Source organism: Dipodomys spectabilis, unplaced genomic scaffold (genome assembly GCF_019054845.1).
Source record: "Dipodomys spectabilis isolate Male_0828 unplaced genomic scaffold, ASM1905484v1 ptg000087l, whole genome shotgun sequence".
Taxonomy (NCBI): Eukaryota; Metazoa; Chordata; class Mammalia; order Rodentia; family Heteromyidae; genus Dipodomys; species Dipodomys spectabilis.
This window is the reverse complement of record NW_024870764.1, coordinates 1,658,819-1,676,214: the sequence shown is the minus strand read 5'-3', so window position 1 is coordinate 1,676,214 and position 17,396 is coordinate 1,658,819. Positions and strand designations below refer to the sequence as shown.

General features: G+C 39.0%; 1 protein-coding gene across 2 annotated transcripts in view; it reads right to left on the bottom strand.

Moving 5' to 3' along the window:
* The window catches only part of Slc9a7 (solute carrier family 9 member A7), a 145,059-nt gene that overhangs the window by 56,393 nt on the left and 71,270 nt on the right, over nucleotides 1-17,396 (bottom strand). For both annotated transcript variants that reach the window (XM_042684481.1, XM_042684482.1), the window contains exons 3-5: nucleotides 17,152-17,229; nucleotides 11,210-11,286; nucleotides 7,591-7,703 (exon numbers count right to left, since the gene is read on the bottom strand). In XM_042684481.1, coding sequence (XP_042540415.1) covers nucleotides 7,591-7,703; nucleotides 11,210-11,286; nucleotides 17,152-17,229 — 268 coding nt within the window. The remainder of the gene's footprint in view (nucleotides 1-7,590; nucleotides 7,704-11,209; nucleotides 11,287-17,151; nucleotides 17,230-17,396) is intronic.

Here is a 17,396-nt window from a genome sequence, read left to right as displayed (position 1 = left end):
AAAATTAAAGTTTAGTTAAGTGAAATGGTTTTGGTGTGTGTTTTGTGTGTGTGTGTGTGTGTGTGTGTGTGTGTGTGTGTGTGTGTGTGTGTGTGTGTGCACTCAAGCGCCAGTCAGTATTGGGGCTTGACTCAGGGCCAGTGCACTTTCCCTTAGCTTTTCTACTCAAGGCTAGCACTTGATCACTGAACTAATCTTTCACTTCTGGCCTTTGAGTGGTTAATTGGAGATAAGAATCTCATGGACTTTTTCTGCCCAGGCAGGTTTCAAACCCCAATCCTCAGAACTCAGTCTCCTGAGTAGCTTGGATTGTAAGCATGAGCCACCAGTACTCAACATTATTTATAAACCATGTTTATAAATCATGTTACCATCACCTAGTTTAAGAATTATCCAGTGTCCCCAAGGGACCCCCCCCACCGCCATGTATGCCCCATCCCAATCTCAAACCACTTCCTCAAAAGGTACCACACATCTGGATTTCACAGTTACTATTTACAGCTACATCTGGATTTCAGTTGCTATTTATTTGCCTTTCTTTAGTTTAATTGCCCAAATGCACATTCCTTATATGCTATCAGTTATGTTTGGCCCTTTTAAGGAAAAGGGGTTAATTATATCTGTCTCCATTCCCTTCTCTCAGCTCTTTGCTCACAATAGCCTATTGTTCACTTGTCCCATTTCTGAATTTTCTAACCATAATGCATGTGGTTCTTTCATAACTTGCATTTGTTTTAGTTTTCTTTGGAGTTTGCTTCATTTTTCTCCTACAATACGTTTACATGAAGTTTTATCTCAATCTATTTCTGTTACTTATATTTAAGGTGAGGAGTAGAAGACAGTTCAAAAGGGATTTCCTTTGTTTTTCCTCTACCATCCCTTCCCTCCCAATGCTTGATAAGAAATGTACTCATTACCTTGCTCATGTAACTGTAACCCCTCTCTAAGGGGAAGGGAGGATTTCCTAGTTTTGTGGCTCTAGGGCTCCCTCTTCTGGTTTTAAGTGGAACAATTAAAAACATGGGCTCCTTCCCAGTAGTTTCTGGGAATTACTGACTCCCAGGGCCCCTCCTCCATTAGTATATACTGTAATTTGTTTTTCTCCTTTCAATGACATCAATCAAGTTTTTGGTCTGAACAATTCCTCTTTAGAGTATGACTCTGACCAGAGAGATTTTTATTGGAAATTTCTAAGAGCCCTGAGGACCCAGATCATTCCAGTGGACTCTAACCACCTCTAGTCTCCTTTGCATTCACCCATAAATTTGAGCATGGAAAGTGCTTTCCAGTTTTAATTGTAACCAGACAGGCCCACACTTCTTTACTCCCAGTAGAGACTGTTCCTTTAAACAGTAAAGATTGGTGGGGAATTTCTGAGCTCCCTACAGTTAAATGGTTAAAATGATCACTAGCCCTCTCTTATTCCCTGCACAGCCACTCTTCTTATTCCTAAGTCCCAAGCTGTACTGAGATACTATATAAGATTGTTTTAAGTCTGTGTTTTCTTTTTCTTTTCTTTTCTTTTTTTTTTTTTTTGGTCGGTCGTGGGGCTTGAACTCTGGGCCTGGGTGCTGTCCCTCAGCTCTTCAGCTCAAGGCTAGCGCTCTACCACTTGAGCTACAGCGCCACGTCCCTGTGTTTTCTTCTTATCCTGTCCTGTCTCTCTAAATTTGCTAGAAATTAAGAGAGATTTCAAATGACACTGCCTCCAACATGACTTCCTTTTCAAAAGTGTAATACATTTATTGAGAATCTTCAAAAAATAGATTTGAAACAGGGCACCAGAGGCTCATGCCTATAATCCTAGCTACTCAACAGGCTGAAATCTGAGGATCATAGTTCGAAGCCAGCCTGGGCACAAAAGTCTGTGAAATTCTTATCTCCAATTAAATCACAGAAAAAGCCAGAAATGGCAATGTGGCTCAAGTGGTAGAGCACTAGCCTTGAGCAAAAAGAGCTCAGGGACGGCACCCTGGGCCCAGAGTTTAAGCCTTGGGCCTGTCCAAAAAATCAAGCCCCTGAAAACAAAGTTGAAAAATGTTTTCTATATCATGATATAATCCAACATCAGCAAGGTTCATGCCTATCAGCTATAGTTCTTTAAGGACAAGCCATTTTCATAACACAGTATCCTTCAAATATAATTTAGCACATTGTACAACAGGAAAACTCTTTAGGAGTGAGGCTTTTAAAAAGTTATTTTCTGTTGTAATGGGTCCAACAATGAGATGTACAAGACATTATGTCGAAAAACAAACTTTATAACTTTGGTGGGTTGGGGGGGTGGGGGAGTGGAGAGGGGAAGGGATGGTATGGGGAAAACAAAGGAGGGGGCAACAATGCTTGATAAGAAATGTACTCACTATCTTGCCCATGTAATTGTAACCCCTCTGTATGGTATTTTCACAATAATAGTAATAAAAAATAAAAAAAGTTATTTTCGGATTCTTTGTTACATGAATAATATTTGTGGCTTCTGATATTTAAAAAAAAACTTTAGTAGTTTACCACTTTGTGGACAAAATTTGTCTTGTTTTCAACCCAAGTGTCAGAGAAAATTACCAATGATAATAACAGTACCAACTACTGAGGACTTACCATGAAGCAGAAACTATGCTATATTACAATCTCATTAGTCCTCAGGAAAGCCTATAAGGAGTAGTATTATTACTTCTCCCAATTTAGGGGTCTAGTCTGAAGGACTACTCTGTACTACAGCAAAAGTCAGTGGCTAAACAAAAAAGAAGTTTCACTTGTCACTCCTATCATACATCTATCATAGGTTGGCACAGCAGACATTTGTCCATTGCAATAAACATAGATGTGCAAGTATCTCAACTGTACATCAACTTATTATCCTTTCAATATACCTCCAGGCCTGGCATGGCAGGATGGTATAGTAGGTCTATTTTTAACTGTGTGTGTGTGTGTGTGTGTGTGTGTGTGTGTGTGTGTGTGTGTGTGTGCGTGTGTGTGTGTGTGTGTGTGTGTGTGTGCTGGTCCTGCAGCTTGAATTCAGGGCCTCTACCACTTGAGCCAAAGCTTCACTTCCAGTTTTTTCCCCCTTTTTGGGAACTTAACTGAAGATAAGAATCTTACAGACTTTCCTGCCTGGGCTGGCTTTGAATCGTGATCCTCAGATCTCAGCTTTCTGAGAAGCTAAGATTATAGGTGCAAGCCACCAGTACCTGGCTTTTATTTTTATTTTTTCCACCAACAGTGTTTAAGGGTTCATTTTCCCTTACAAACATTAGCTGTTGCTTATTTTTCTTGATGATATCCATTCTGACTGAGGTAAGGTACAATCTCTGTGAAGTTTTGATTTGCACTTCCTTGATAATGCCACCATTTTCTGAACATGTACCTCAAATAGTCATGAAGACTGACCTGCATTCGAAGACCCACTAATACCTCTAATCACCGAATTCCGTAGCTTAAATCACCTGCTTTTCTAAATCTCATAAATAGTTCCAAACTCTATGCTGAGAGAGGTAGATTGAGACCTCAGTCTCCCACCTCCACACTCAGCTGTCTGGCAAATACAATCTTTGCTTCTGCAAAACTTGTTCAGAGATTGGCATACTTTGCTGCAAGCAGAATGGGCTCGGTTCACCACGATTCTTGAATTCTGCACTGAATTTTAATCTATTTTATGACTCAAGTTTTCAAACAAAGATTTTTTTAGAAGGCTAGTAAAACACTTTGAATTTAACAAAATACATTTTACATTTCAGAAAGATTTACATTTAAAAAGCAGTTAAAGTTAATGTCCAAATGGCTAATAAGTTAAAACGTTCAAATTTCTGGAACCTTCATTTATACAAAAAACTGCTGTGTCAAACTCTACAAGCTAAATAAAAATGATACTGCATCTAATGCCTTCCATTATTTTCTCCCATAGGATAGACCCAATAAAGGGAAGTAAACAATTACATAGACAATGTGGAAGAAATAAGCCTTCGTATCGAACTAAATGAAGCAACTAATAGCTCAGAAAGAGTATCAGTAATCTTTGTCACATGAACCTCCCTTTACTACTAATAAGAAGCTAAATAATGAAGCTATTGAAAACATAGATTTTTCAGGCAGCTAAATAACCTTTCTCATATCTATGTAGGGTCTATTTCTCAACAGACTTTCACATGGAGACAGTCATAGACAGAACAATATTAAAATCACAAAGCTGCTTTTCAGGGTTCTGTTTAGAAACATGCTTGGGTAGTGAGGATCAGTTATTTATCTTTTAAAGAAACACAGTAAAACAAAAACAATTTGCCTGCATCAGATGGACACAGAGGCCAACATAACTAGCAGATGCCATGCCCAAGGCTTTACATGTAGTATGGCATTTGATTGTCACAATAGCCCTAGGAAGCAGGGACCATTATACCCACTGGATAAAACTGATGGAAGGAGAGAAGGAGGGCCTGGGCTACCTGTTCATTGACTAGAAGAGCTAGTTACTTAACCTGAGGCCCACAACTCCACATTCTATCTTTACTTTCATGAACCAGAGTGCCTAACCTGGTTAGGCCACACCTCCATACTAATTTACTGGGGGTGTTTGTGAGACAATATACAGTTAAGAAAAGTCATTTTTGGAACATTGAGATTCTTCAGGACCATACAACTGCTCCCCCAGTGCTGTGTTGTCCAATGTTTAGCCATTAATCACAAATAAAATTGCCTAACACTAAATGAAATCCAAAAATCAGCACTTCCCATCACATTTCAAGTATTCAGTAGCAGCCTGTGAACTGAGTGCTGGTGGCTCACACCTGTAACCCTAGATACTTAGGAGAGTGAGATCTGAAGATGGAGGTTCAAAGACAGTCTGGGCAGGAAAGTCCTTGAGACTCTTTTCTCCACTTAACCACCAGAAAACCAGAAGCAGAGCTGCTGATAGTGGTAGAGCCTTAGCCTTCAGCAAAAGAACTCTGGAAAAGTATCCAAACTCTGACTTCAAGCCCCAAGACAAATAAAAATTAAAAAAAAAATAACCTATGACTAGTGGTTGCCAAAATGGATTGAGAAGATTATAGAACATTCTATCTTACAGAAGATCTATGAGATAACATGAATCCAGAGGATCCCCAAAAGGCATGGTCAAGTGGAAAATGCTGATAACTTTTAAGATTATCATTGTAAATAATACCATTGACATAATGCATCATTATTAATAACATATCAATATATCATCTGAAATAATATACAATGATGCATTGTACTATTTATTATACAATGTATCATTGTATCATTGTATGAGTTTCCACTGATGAATAGATCAGTAAGCAAAATGTCTTCCATCCACATGACAGTATCATTCAGCCTGAAAAGAAAGAAAATGTTGCTAGATATAACAATGTGGACAAACCTTCTAGACAGGATGCTAAGTGAAATAAAACTATCACCATAAGACAACTATTTACTATACAACAATACATTGTATAATATATCATTGTTACTGAGCATTGAAGCCATTGTAAAGTCCTTTCCCTCTCCACAGTCAGGAAGGACCAGTCCTTTCTCCATATGTTCTTTCCCAAGATGAACAGTCAGCCTTTTAGGATCCTCCTTGCCTCATAGATTCTCAGGTCCCTTATAGAAAGTAGTATAGGTTTTGCATATAACATACCCTATTGTACACTTTTAAATCACATATTCATTACTTATAATATAAAGAGATTTAAGACTAGAAAACTATATCACAATTGGAAACTACACAGGAATATTACAAAAATGGGGTTTACAAATTCAACTGCATTCTCTACAGGTATTCATTTATGTTTCCACTAAGAAATAGTATTACTTAAAGCAAATGATAGGTTTCTCCAAAGCACACAATACTGAGAAAGAAGACAATCTAAGGGTAAAACTTAGATCCAAATTAGTCATTCTAAAACACGGGTGGCGGGGGTGAGGGGAGCTAAACATAGATAGAAGGTAGAGGCTGAAATCTGATCACTGTGATTCGAATCCAGCCCAGGCTGGAAAGTCTGAGATTCTTTTTTTGGGGGGACGGGGGTCCAGTCGTGGGGCCTGAACTCTGGGTGCTGTCCCTCAGTTCTTCAGCTCAAGGCTAGCGCTCTACCACTTGAGCCACAGCACCACTTCTGGCTTTTCTCTTTTTGCTTATGTGGTGCTGAGGAATCGAACCCAGGGCCTCAGGCATGCAAGGCAAGCATAAGCCACTGAGCCAACTTGCCAGCCCCAAGTCTGAGATTCTTATCTCCAATTCTCCACCAAAGTAGAGCTGTGGCTCAAGTGGCATAGCACCAGTCCTGAGCAGGAAAGCAAAATGAGAACATGAGGCTGAGTTCAAACCTCAGTATCTGCAAAAATAAATAAATAGACAAGTACAATATGATTTTACAAACCTGAGGTATATATAGTAGTCAAGTTTATAGGGACAGAAAGAGAATGGTGACTGCTAGGGGCTGAAAGGAAGATAAAAGGGGATCTATTTTTTAGGGGACATGGTTGTATAACATGTTGAAGTACTAAAGCTTTGGTTGCCTAATGATGTGAAAAAACTCTAGTGAACTGTATACTTTAGAAATAATTAAGATGCATAATAGCCAAGTTATGGAAACAGCCAAGATGCCCTACAATAGATGATGAGTGTATAAAAAATGTGGTAGCTGTACACAATGGAATTTTGCACAGCCATTAGAAAGCATAATATTGTCATTTGCAGGGAAATGGATGGACCTAGAAAAAATCATGTTAAGCCATGCTCAGACAAACAGCACATGTTTTCTCTCATATGCAGAAATCAGATCTAAAGTACACTGGGATATGATAAATTATACAGGACTCTAGGCATTCACACACAGTGAGACTAATGTCTCTCTGCCTCTGATCATATAAAATAATATTTATCAAAATGAACTCCAGGAAATGGAAAGAGGAGAGATTTTTCTTTGGTTTGTCTTGCTCGTTCATTTATTTCTCTTTGGGAGAGTAAGGAGAGGCACAGAAATGGAGGGACAAAGGGTGAACAAATGCAGCAGTGGTACTCAGTAGACACTGTTGAAAATGAACTATACAATCTGTGGGTGGAGCAGAGGGAAAAGCGGGAGAAGAGCGAAGGAAGAGGTAATTTATGAAACTGTAACACCTCTGTGCTTCACCATAATAACAATAAAAATATTTTAGAAATAAATAATTAAGATGGTAAGTTCTATCTTGTGAATTTTTGTGGTGGTCCTGGGGTTTGAACTAAGGATTCAGGTGCTGTCCCTGACCTTTTGTGCTCAAGGCTAGTGCTCTACCACTTGAACCATGTCTCTACTTCTGAGTTACTGTTTCCACTTTGTAGAAAATTGGAGAGAAAAGTCTCGCAGATTTTTCTGTACAAACTGTCTCTGAACTGCAATCCTCAGATCTCAATCTCCTCAGAAGCTAGGATTGTAGGCATGAGCCACCTGCATCTGTCTTACGTTGAATTTTTACCCCAATAACAAACTAATAAAAAGTCTAAGTCAGTATTCCATTTTTCCTATTGCAAAAAAAAGTTCATGACTGTTCTGAACTCTGTAAGATTTAAATAATAGAAAACCATAATGTTTGAGCTAAATATGCAAATACCTGGGTCAGTTGCAGAGATAATTGCTCCAAAAAACAAACAATCTGTGTAGTAAAATTTATCAGAGAGCTGGCCCACAATCTTCATAAGCTTCACCACGCCATACATGAGATTTCTGTAAGAAAGAAGGTAAAGAATGTCAAGAGAACTGTTTGCAAGCATGCAAGCAGGAGATCTGTAAAAATAATAGGCAGTGGATATAGCTAGACACTTACTAGGACTACAGGCAAGTAGGACTTTAGTACCAAGTAAAGGCTTGTAGCTAACTCCATTATACTGAAACACATAGCTACCTCAGTTTTACAGCTGTGCTAACTAACCAGAGCAGCAACAAAATTAAGGTCTCTTAAACCACTGGATAATAGGAAGAAATAGGAAAGATAGACCTCAAAATTATAGGTAAGAAATTGCTAGAAAACACAGACAAGAATAGTATATTTCAAATCACAGGGATAGTGGGTGGGAAGAAACTGGAGAGAAATGAATGGGTTAGTCACAAACAGCCTAGTAACTGACCTATTGTTTATCACCTTCTCTACCCAGAATGATAGTAATGGAGGGAGAAGAGGCAAACCTCTGTAAACGTCCTGTTGAAACTTCTGAGTCCCATCAACCAATATGGACAATTGCTTTGCCTGGAGTACAGGTAGAACAGGGCACACACCCCACAACAGCCCTTTCTGTGTTATGTATAATATAACCTAGTACAACAGGAAGTACCAAGTTCATCTTTTTTGTCAGTCCTGGGGCTTGAACTTGGGGCCTTGATGCTGTCCCTGGGCTCACTTTTGCTCAAAGCTAACACTCTACCACTTTGAGCCATAGCTTCACTTCCAGTTTTCTGGTGGTTAAATGGAGATGAGCATCCCATAGACTTTCCTGCCTGGGCTGGCTTTGAGCCTCAAACCTCTGATCTCAGCCTCCTGAGTAGCTAGGATTATAGGCATGAGCCGGCACCAGGCTAAGGTCAATTTTTCAGCTCAGCCTGGACATATTTCCTACATGACAGCTTAGAAAATGTGAACAGTGAGGGATGCTAAAAAATAAAAAAGGACTAGCACATGTTACAAGTGTGTGTGTGTGTGTGTGTGTGTGTGTGTGTGTGTGTGTGTGTGTGTTGGCAATAGCAGTGGTAACATCAAAAAAGGACTACACGTTACAAGTGTGTGTGTGTGGGGGGGGGGGGGGCAATAGCAGTGGTAACATCCAAAAAGGACTAGCACATATTATATGTGTGTGTGTGTGTGTGTGTGTGTGTGTGTTGGCAATAGCAGTGGTAACATCAGCTGCAGATGTTAGGAAAGTAAAAACAACTGTGGGGTTTACTTATTGTACCCACCAGCTAAGCCTTGATAATTTGAGATTTGTAATGAGGAAGGACTGACCATTCACTGTGTACCTTTATATCCTAGATGCTGACACCAGTAGATTGGCTAAGCTAGGAATCCAAGAAGGATCTGCAGAATAGAATCCTTATGAAGAAAACTGGCTAGAATTGAATGCTTGCCTCATGTGAGCTAGGCACTCTTCCAGACACTTAACAAGTCCAATTTCAGTCCATAGCAACTTCGTAGTAACTGATTTGATTTGCTCTTTGTTGCTCCTCAAAGGCTTCTTTCACCTATCTTTCAAACATTTCCAGAAACTAGACCTTCCCCTACATTTCCTTTCAGCACAATCTAAGACCTGGGCAACAGACTTCTCTGGTGGACTTTCCCCATCTTGCCTCCCCTTGCCACTAATATATGCTGGGCAGACTGTTGCTCTTTAGAGACATGTCACCTTGTAAACAATACATTCTGTACCTCTCCTTTTAAAAAAATAAAATAAAAAGCCCTTAAAATAAATAAATAAAAATCTCTTGTTCTTAATCTCTAATATTTTTTAATAAAAATTCTGGGATGGGCATGATAGCTCATGGTCTTTAATCCAAGCTACTCAAAAGGCATAGATCAGGAGGATGTAGTTAGAGGTCAACCCAAGCAAAAAGTTAACGTGATCCTTATCTCAACAAATAAGCCAAGTATGGTGGCACTTGCCTGTTTTCCTAGCTACATGGGAGAGAAAAAGAGGAGGATCATGGTCCAGGCTAGCCTAAGCAAAAAGTATGAGACTGTATCTGAAAAATAACTAAAGCAAAAGAGCTGTAGGAATGGCTCAATTGGTAGAGTGATTCTGACTAGCCAGCATAAAGTCTTGAGTTCAAAACTCAGTACTACAAAAAAATTAAAATTAACTTATGATTTTCATTATTTCCTTAGTTTTACTTAATGCTCTTTTCTATTTCAGGATGCCATCTAGGCTATAACATTACTTTTAGTTATCTAATCTCTAAATTTAGTCTTCTCTTGATTATAACAGTTTCTCAGACATTGCTTGTTTTTAACAACGTTGGCAATTTTGAATAGTACTGGTTAGATATTTTGTAGAATGACTTTAAGGTGAAGTTTTCTTGCTTTTTTTTTTTCCTAATGGTTACTGAGGTGATGTTCTGGGGTAGAAGACAAGAAAGGTAAAGTGCCCTTCTCATCACAAATATTGCGAGCACATACTAGCCAGACCAGTATTACTATAACCCTAGCTACTTGAGAGGCTGAGATTGGGAAGATTGTGGTATGAGGCTAGCCTGGCAGAAAAGTTTGAGAGACCCCTTCTCAATGGCTAGCTGAACAAAGTAGCATGTCTGTTACCCTAGGTAAGTAGGAAAGAAGTCTAACATAGTGGATCATGGCCACAGCATGTACACAGGGAAGTGAGATTCTATCTGAAAAATAACCAGCAAAATCTGAGCTGGAAGCATCACTCAGTGATAAGAGCACCTACCTAGTAAGCATAAGGCCCTGAGTTCAAAGCCTAGTATCGACCTCTCAAAAAACCAGTACATGGTTCATCTCCACTGATGTTGATCACCTGGCTCAGCTTTCTCCATTTAGAAACTACACTTCCTCTATACTCTTTGGAGAAATAACTATGAACTCAAAACTAAGTTCTGTGAGGGGCTAGAATAGGGGGACTACATTCTATGTCCTTGAAAGGAATGTATCTTTTTTTAAAAAGCCTACATTTGGAAAGTAGCACAGGACACCTGTCTCTTCTCCTCCACTGATTTATTCATCTAAACATTTAACTATATCAGTGTGGTCTCAAGGGTATTTCTTTTATACTTTGGGTGATGATCTACTAGAAAGCGATTTATTTGTTGTTTAGCCAGAGTGGGGCCCTGGCTATTATGGGGGGGCTTTAAGTTGCCTCTACTGTCCCCTTGAAAAGCCCTACATCCTTCCACTTGTCTGAATGTCTTCTAAGTACTTGATTTTTTTTTCCTGAGTCACAAGATGCCCCATCTACATATACATTTCCTGTCCCAGCTCTGGAATATACCATTTCTACAAGGGTCTCTCACTCTTTTTATTGGAGAATGACACTAGAAATCAACATCTGGGAACTAGGAGCTATTTTATTTCATTTTAGTTAATCTTAATTGTAATCAAAATAGCCACATGTGTCTAACATCTCCAGTACTGGCACACAACATCTGGACACCAGACTGTGGGTAATCACACAGATCTCATCCCTTTCGGAAATTGAGTTAATTGACTTGTATGACCAAGATTCACTTACCCAATAATGAAGCAGGAAACTGCAGTTCCCAAAAAAGCATAGGCCAGAATAGAGCCAAGATTTCTGAAAAAATGTCTCTGAATAAGACAAAACAAAACACACAGCAATTATATTGTGATTTTCACAGTTAGCATAAGAAGCACTTTATGAGTTTCTAAAACCTGAAAGCCCAGCTGGGGTCATAGTTCAAGTGGTAAAGTACTTGCTTAGCATGCACAAGGTCCCAAGTTGCATCCTTAACACCACACCAAAAAATCCCTGAAACTCTACCTAGTGTTTCTATTACCACAAGTAATATCTGAAGTGACTCTGAATAATGCTGTAAACATCATGGTTTTAAAATATTCTGTGCACTGTCAATCACTGAGCAAGTGAGCAAGGGCTTAGTAAATTTTCAGACAAAATTACTCTGGTTAACTATATTAAATTATATTGAGGGCTGGGAAGGTGGCTCAGTGGTAGAGCACTTGCCTTGAATGCCTGAGGCCCTGGGTTCAATTCCTCAGCACCACATAAGCAAAAAGAAAAAAGCTGGAAGTGGCGCTGTGGCTCAAGTGGTAGAGTGCTAACCTTGAGCTGAAGAGATGAGGGACAGCGCCCAGGCCCAGAGTTCAGGCCCCACAACCGGACCCCCCAAAAAAAAATTATATTGAGTGTGAGTGTGTGTGTGTGTGTGTGTGTGTGTGTGTGTGTGTGTGTGTGTAAGAGAGAGAGAGAGAAAATGAGAGCCTTTTTTGTTTGTTTGTGTGTGTGTGTGTGTGTGTGTGTGTGTGTGTGTGTGTGTGCTAGAAAGGTTGGCACTCTACCACTTGAGCCACACCTTGCCTTTGGTCTGGTTAACTGAAAATAAGAATTTCTCAGATGTGTCTACCTGGGCTGGCTTTGAACTAGGATCCTTATATCTCAACCTCTCCAATAGCTAGGATTACAGGTATGAACCACTGGTGCCCACCAAATAAATCCATTCTACTCCATGACTCAGTCAGTCACCTTTAGTTCTAACGGTACCTTAGAAGATCATGATAGATAACTTTGAAACAAATAGGGGAGGAAAATGCCACCAAATGGGGTTCCTGATTAATTCAGTATCAGAAAAGAGTGCAATATATACTCATGTACCCCGCAGCATCTACATATATTCATCTGGATTCATCTTTGAAACCTGGGAAAGAGGGACAGATAGAGATCACAATGGAGAAAAAGGAATAGGAAGTTATTGCCATTTGCTGGCTTTGTGACACATGCCAGTAATCAACAAGCTGAAGAAGATGAAGTGGGAGGATTGTGAGTTTACTTAAGGCCAGCCTGTGCTACATTATGTAAGATGAGTCAAATACATACAGTAAGAAAAACTAATATAAGATTCTACAATAATTGATTAAGCGATGTCAAAGCTACAATCTCCTTGATGCTTCTGCACATTCTTTGGTTACTTTAACACACAGATCTACTATTCCCAGTCGTGAGGCCTGTAGGACATGCTGAGGGTATGGAGTTACTTATGCCTGTTCTTGAGATACTGAGCCATGGTTCTCACTTCTCTAGGTAAAAGTTATTCTCATTTGAAATTCAGTACTACTTAACAAAACAGATACACAAACCTCCCAAATATCCTAATGAAGTAAGGGCCAGGAACATTTGAGCTAAAAAATTTTAGATATTTTTATCATCTTTAAATAGTTGTACAGGAGTTGCCATTGAACAAAACAGTTTATGAATCTTGATGAATGTCCTCCCTTTCAACATTCTCACCCATCCCTCCCAACCTACCCTTTCCTTCATCTTTTTTAAAATTTTGTAGGATATACATTGAAGTTTTGTTTTAAAAAGGCACTGGAGTCAGTTGGACAGCATCAGGGAAAAACAGAGTATAAGAAAGAAAGGTCAGGCCAGCATCAAGAGCCAAAATGAACTATGAGGAGACAAAAGATGCAGGTATCCTGTGACCTGTGTCACAGACAGAGGGGATGAGACTTTGGCTTCAGCCTTTCACAATGCTTGTCCTTGTCTGAGGCAGTAAAAATGTCAAGCAACATCGAGTACCCTCTAAGTACCTGCTCAGAAATGAATCTTCAAGGGCTTGCCATGCCGACAGTCACCAAATGGGGGCGCTGCCTGGACACATTATAGACACATAATTATGTTTACATAGTAAATTTTTGTTTATCCCCAGTGTTTTTAAGTTAAAGAGGTTTTTAAAAGTATATTAGCTTTTTAAGATAATTTCAAAATACGCCAATATTTTGGGGAAAAAAGTTTAAAAAATAAGGGAGTTGGGCTAATAAGGAAGATGAATGGAAGATGAATGTGGTCAAAGTAGTTTGTTTGTATATATGAAACTACAACAATGCAACTGATGAAATTGTTTTAGGAAGGGAATAAGGGAGTATGGGAGAGTGATAGAGAGGGTGGAATTACTTGGAATACATTGAATACATGTGTCACAACAACCCCCCTCATTAACTAATATATGCTAATAAAAAGTTATTCTGTAGAAAAATAAATTACTGGGAGTGACTTCCCTTTAGAAACTCCATCAGGGCTTAAATCAGAGAGTGTAAGGAGTGGTTCAGGATGAGTGATGAGACCAATGACACTCGTGAAGTATCCAGAAACAAATTTCAATCCCAGGTGTACTTTCCCTTGTCACTCAGCATTCTTTTGGGCAACCATCACAATGAATAATGTAAATAGATAGCTGGATAGATAAATAGATAGATAGATAGACAGACAGACAGACAGACAGACAGACAGACAGACAGACAGATAGATAGATAGATAGATAGATTCATATTCATGGTATTAGCCAAAGCATAAAATTAGAAGTGTAAATCTACCACTAAAAATACATTAATTACATATTCTAGACTCCTCCCTCTCTGTCTCTCTCTCTCATACACACAACACACACACACACACACACGCTATTCTTCTCCCATTCATATCTGCTGACAAGAATGGGAATTTAATTACACTTTGAAGAGATAGACCATTTGTTTGTGTACTATATTTAGCATTTAAATGTATACTTCATAGTTCACAGTGTATTTTCACATATACTTGCTTATCCAGTTCTCATAATGCTCCTACTACAAAGCTGTTATTTGAACCATTTTATGTGAGAGAAACTGAAAGCTTCTGAGTTTTCTAAAGTCTCCCTCCACTAAACCACAGCCCCAGAACTGGAGAGTCCAGTACATTACACACTCAACACGAGCCACCCTTCTAGCCACTTCCTCTATCTACACGAGTTCAGTACAGGGAAAAAAAATGCTACACTGCTTGCCTATTCTGACTTGGCTGCAGCCATGGCTGCTGCAGTTTCCCTTAGATGTCATTTTCAGATATAGATGGCAGGAAGAGACAGAAGGTGATGGTAGCATGTCCTAGTAAAGCCTTCAAGAATCTAAACCTAAGAAAGGTCAGAAACAGAAAGTTTGCTATTGGTGAAACCTAACTGGCTTCCCAATTCCTAGATTATTAGTCTAAGCTTTATGCTCCTCTTCCTTGGGAACCTTTATGCTTTCCTGTTCTCCACTGACAAGGTACAGTGTATGTTGTGTGTATGTGTGTGTATGTGTGTGCTTACATGCGCACACACGTGCACATATGTCCATTTGATGCAGAAGTTCACCAAAATGACAACTTCTGGGCAGGATTCATTATAATATTTCATACATGTATATAGTGTACTTTGATCATATTCACCGCCCCCCACCATTACCTTCATTGTCCCTATTACTCTCTCCCTCTCACTGGTTCTCTTCCTTTGCCAAAATACTCACCCAAAATGGAACCTCCTTTATATTCCTTTGCCAGTACCCTTAAGCAAACCTTGAATAGTCACTCCAAATCAAAGCTAATCTCAGTGGTCAATTTTTTCAAGTCAACAAAAATGACCCATGTCTCCAAGGAGACTATATGGATGTGGGTCAAATGGTATGAATATATCTGCTTGTAAGTCATAATGTACATGATGAAATATATTACGTATTTAATTGACAATATGTTTGATCAGAAATGACAATTACAGTAAGGTAGTGCACTTATAAGCATGTTTTTTTTTTCTTTCTTGTGCCAGGGCTTAAACTTAGGACCTTGTGGTCTTGCTCAGCTTGCTTGCTCACACCTAGCCTGAGATACACCACCTCCAGCCCAGTTGTTTTTTTTTTTAAATTTCGTTTTCCTGGTTAATTTGAGATGGAGTCTTTTTTTGCCCAAACTGGCTTCAAACTATGATCCTCTGAATCTCAGCCTCCTAAGTACCCAGAATTACAGGTGTGAGCTACTAGCCTTTGATTAGGGCTAATTTAAAAGGAAAGAGAGTAAGTATGTAACAAAACAACCTAAACTGGGACCTGGCAAAATCGGTAATTTGTTTCCTTTTGAGAAAATTGTTGATAAAAGGAAAATTCTACAAAATAAGGGGTTTCTCAGTAGATAGAGTGTATTTCCCAACCAATGAATTGGTTTCATTTTAAGGAAACTATAACTTTGATCATATATTGATTAGTTATTCAAATACAAGGTTATTCTCATTCATTTGATCTAAAGGACAGTTCCTCGATTCCCTATTTAGGTAAAGAATAACATTACTTATATCCCTAATAATCTCCTATTATATATCATTAGATGATATAAAGATTCAGATGATTTGGGAGGCTACATAGGAAAACAAGATTTTTTAATACAGAACATAAATAAAAAATTCAGTGGCAGTGCACAACCCTGGGCTCTGGAGTCAAACAGGGAGGGCATAACTTTGACTCAGTCCAGCATAGTCTAAGTAACCTCACCCACATCATTGTAACTGAGTTTACTTTCATCATCTGGGAAATGCAACACACATTGGAAATGCATGTGCACAACCTCCTGCTTCTTGAGTATCCATCTTGGACAGAGCCCTTGGGTTCCATTCCTTTCCCCTCTCCTCTTCTGCACTGAGTGTGATGCTAGAAGGAGGCATCACTTGATCTATAAAGGGGGAATGGAACCAAGTGCAAATGACCTACACCTGTAATCCTAGCTACTTAGGAGGCTGAGATCTGAGGATTTCAGTTCAAAGCTAGTCTGGGCAGGAAAGTCCATGAAACTCATCTCCAATTAACCACCGAAAAATAAAAAAGGTGTAAAGTTCTGTACTTGAGCACAAAAAACTCAGGGACAGCATTCAAGTCCCAAGTTCAGGCCTCAGGACTGACACGAAAAGGAAATGGAAAGGAAAAGGGAAAGGGAAAGACAAAACTTTACTGGTTGACCCTGACTTGTAGTCTTGATCCTCTTGTGCAAGAGGTGGGATGGTTCTTGTTCCTTTAGCCTCTATGTTCTCAGGTAAAAAGCAGTTTTTGGCAGCCTAGCAATTTCTACAATCTCTCCATTTCACCCTCCTTATATGGGAGTAAGACAGAGCTTCTGGTTAGAGGACACCTATGTTCAATTCATAAGGTACGTTGCAAGGACCTCAAAATTAAGGCTAAGTCATATATTCCAACAGTGTTGCCTTATGGAGTCATCCAGATTGTGTATCAATAGTTTGTCTCATTTTCTTGAGTACTATTCTGAGGTATAGTTTGGGTTGTTAACAAGATAATTTAAAAGAATAAGGAGTAGAGGTTTTTGTTTGAATGTAAATGTTAATCTCTCTGAGATTAATTCTCAACAGCAAAACTGATGGATTTTGTATGGCATTTCAATGTCAATTTAATAATGAACTTCCACTTGTGTTCTCTAGAGTGTCTGTACCATGTTAACTTCCCATCAGTGGTGTGGAAAAGTTCTAGAATTTAAAGCAGAAGTGATCACTTATGATCAGTCACAGTGTCTGAGTGGGTGCAGAACACAGTAAAAAGCACTCTGAGAGAAGAAAAAACTAAAGAACTATGCAGGTAAATTAACACAGAGATTCATATGTGTTTAAAAAATTACTAGCAAAGCCTTCATACCTTCTTTAAACTGTATCCAGCATGGAAAATAATTGGGGGCAGCAGAATGTTGAAAAATACCTCTGGATCAAATGTTACCTAAACATTTAAAAGAACACAAAACAAAAATTAGTTTTATGCCAACCAATGCTATAACTGTTGTTTAATATTGGAAGCTGCCAAATAAAGTTGAATAATCAGAGCTAATAACATCAATGTGACAAATCATTCCAGGAGAAAAGCCATAAATTCCCCCTTAGGATGGC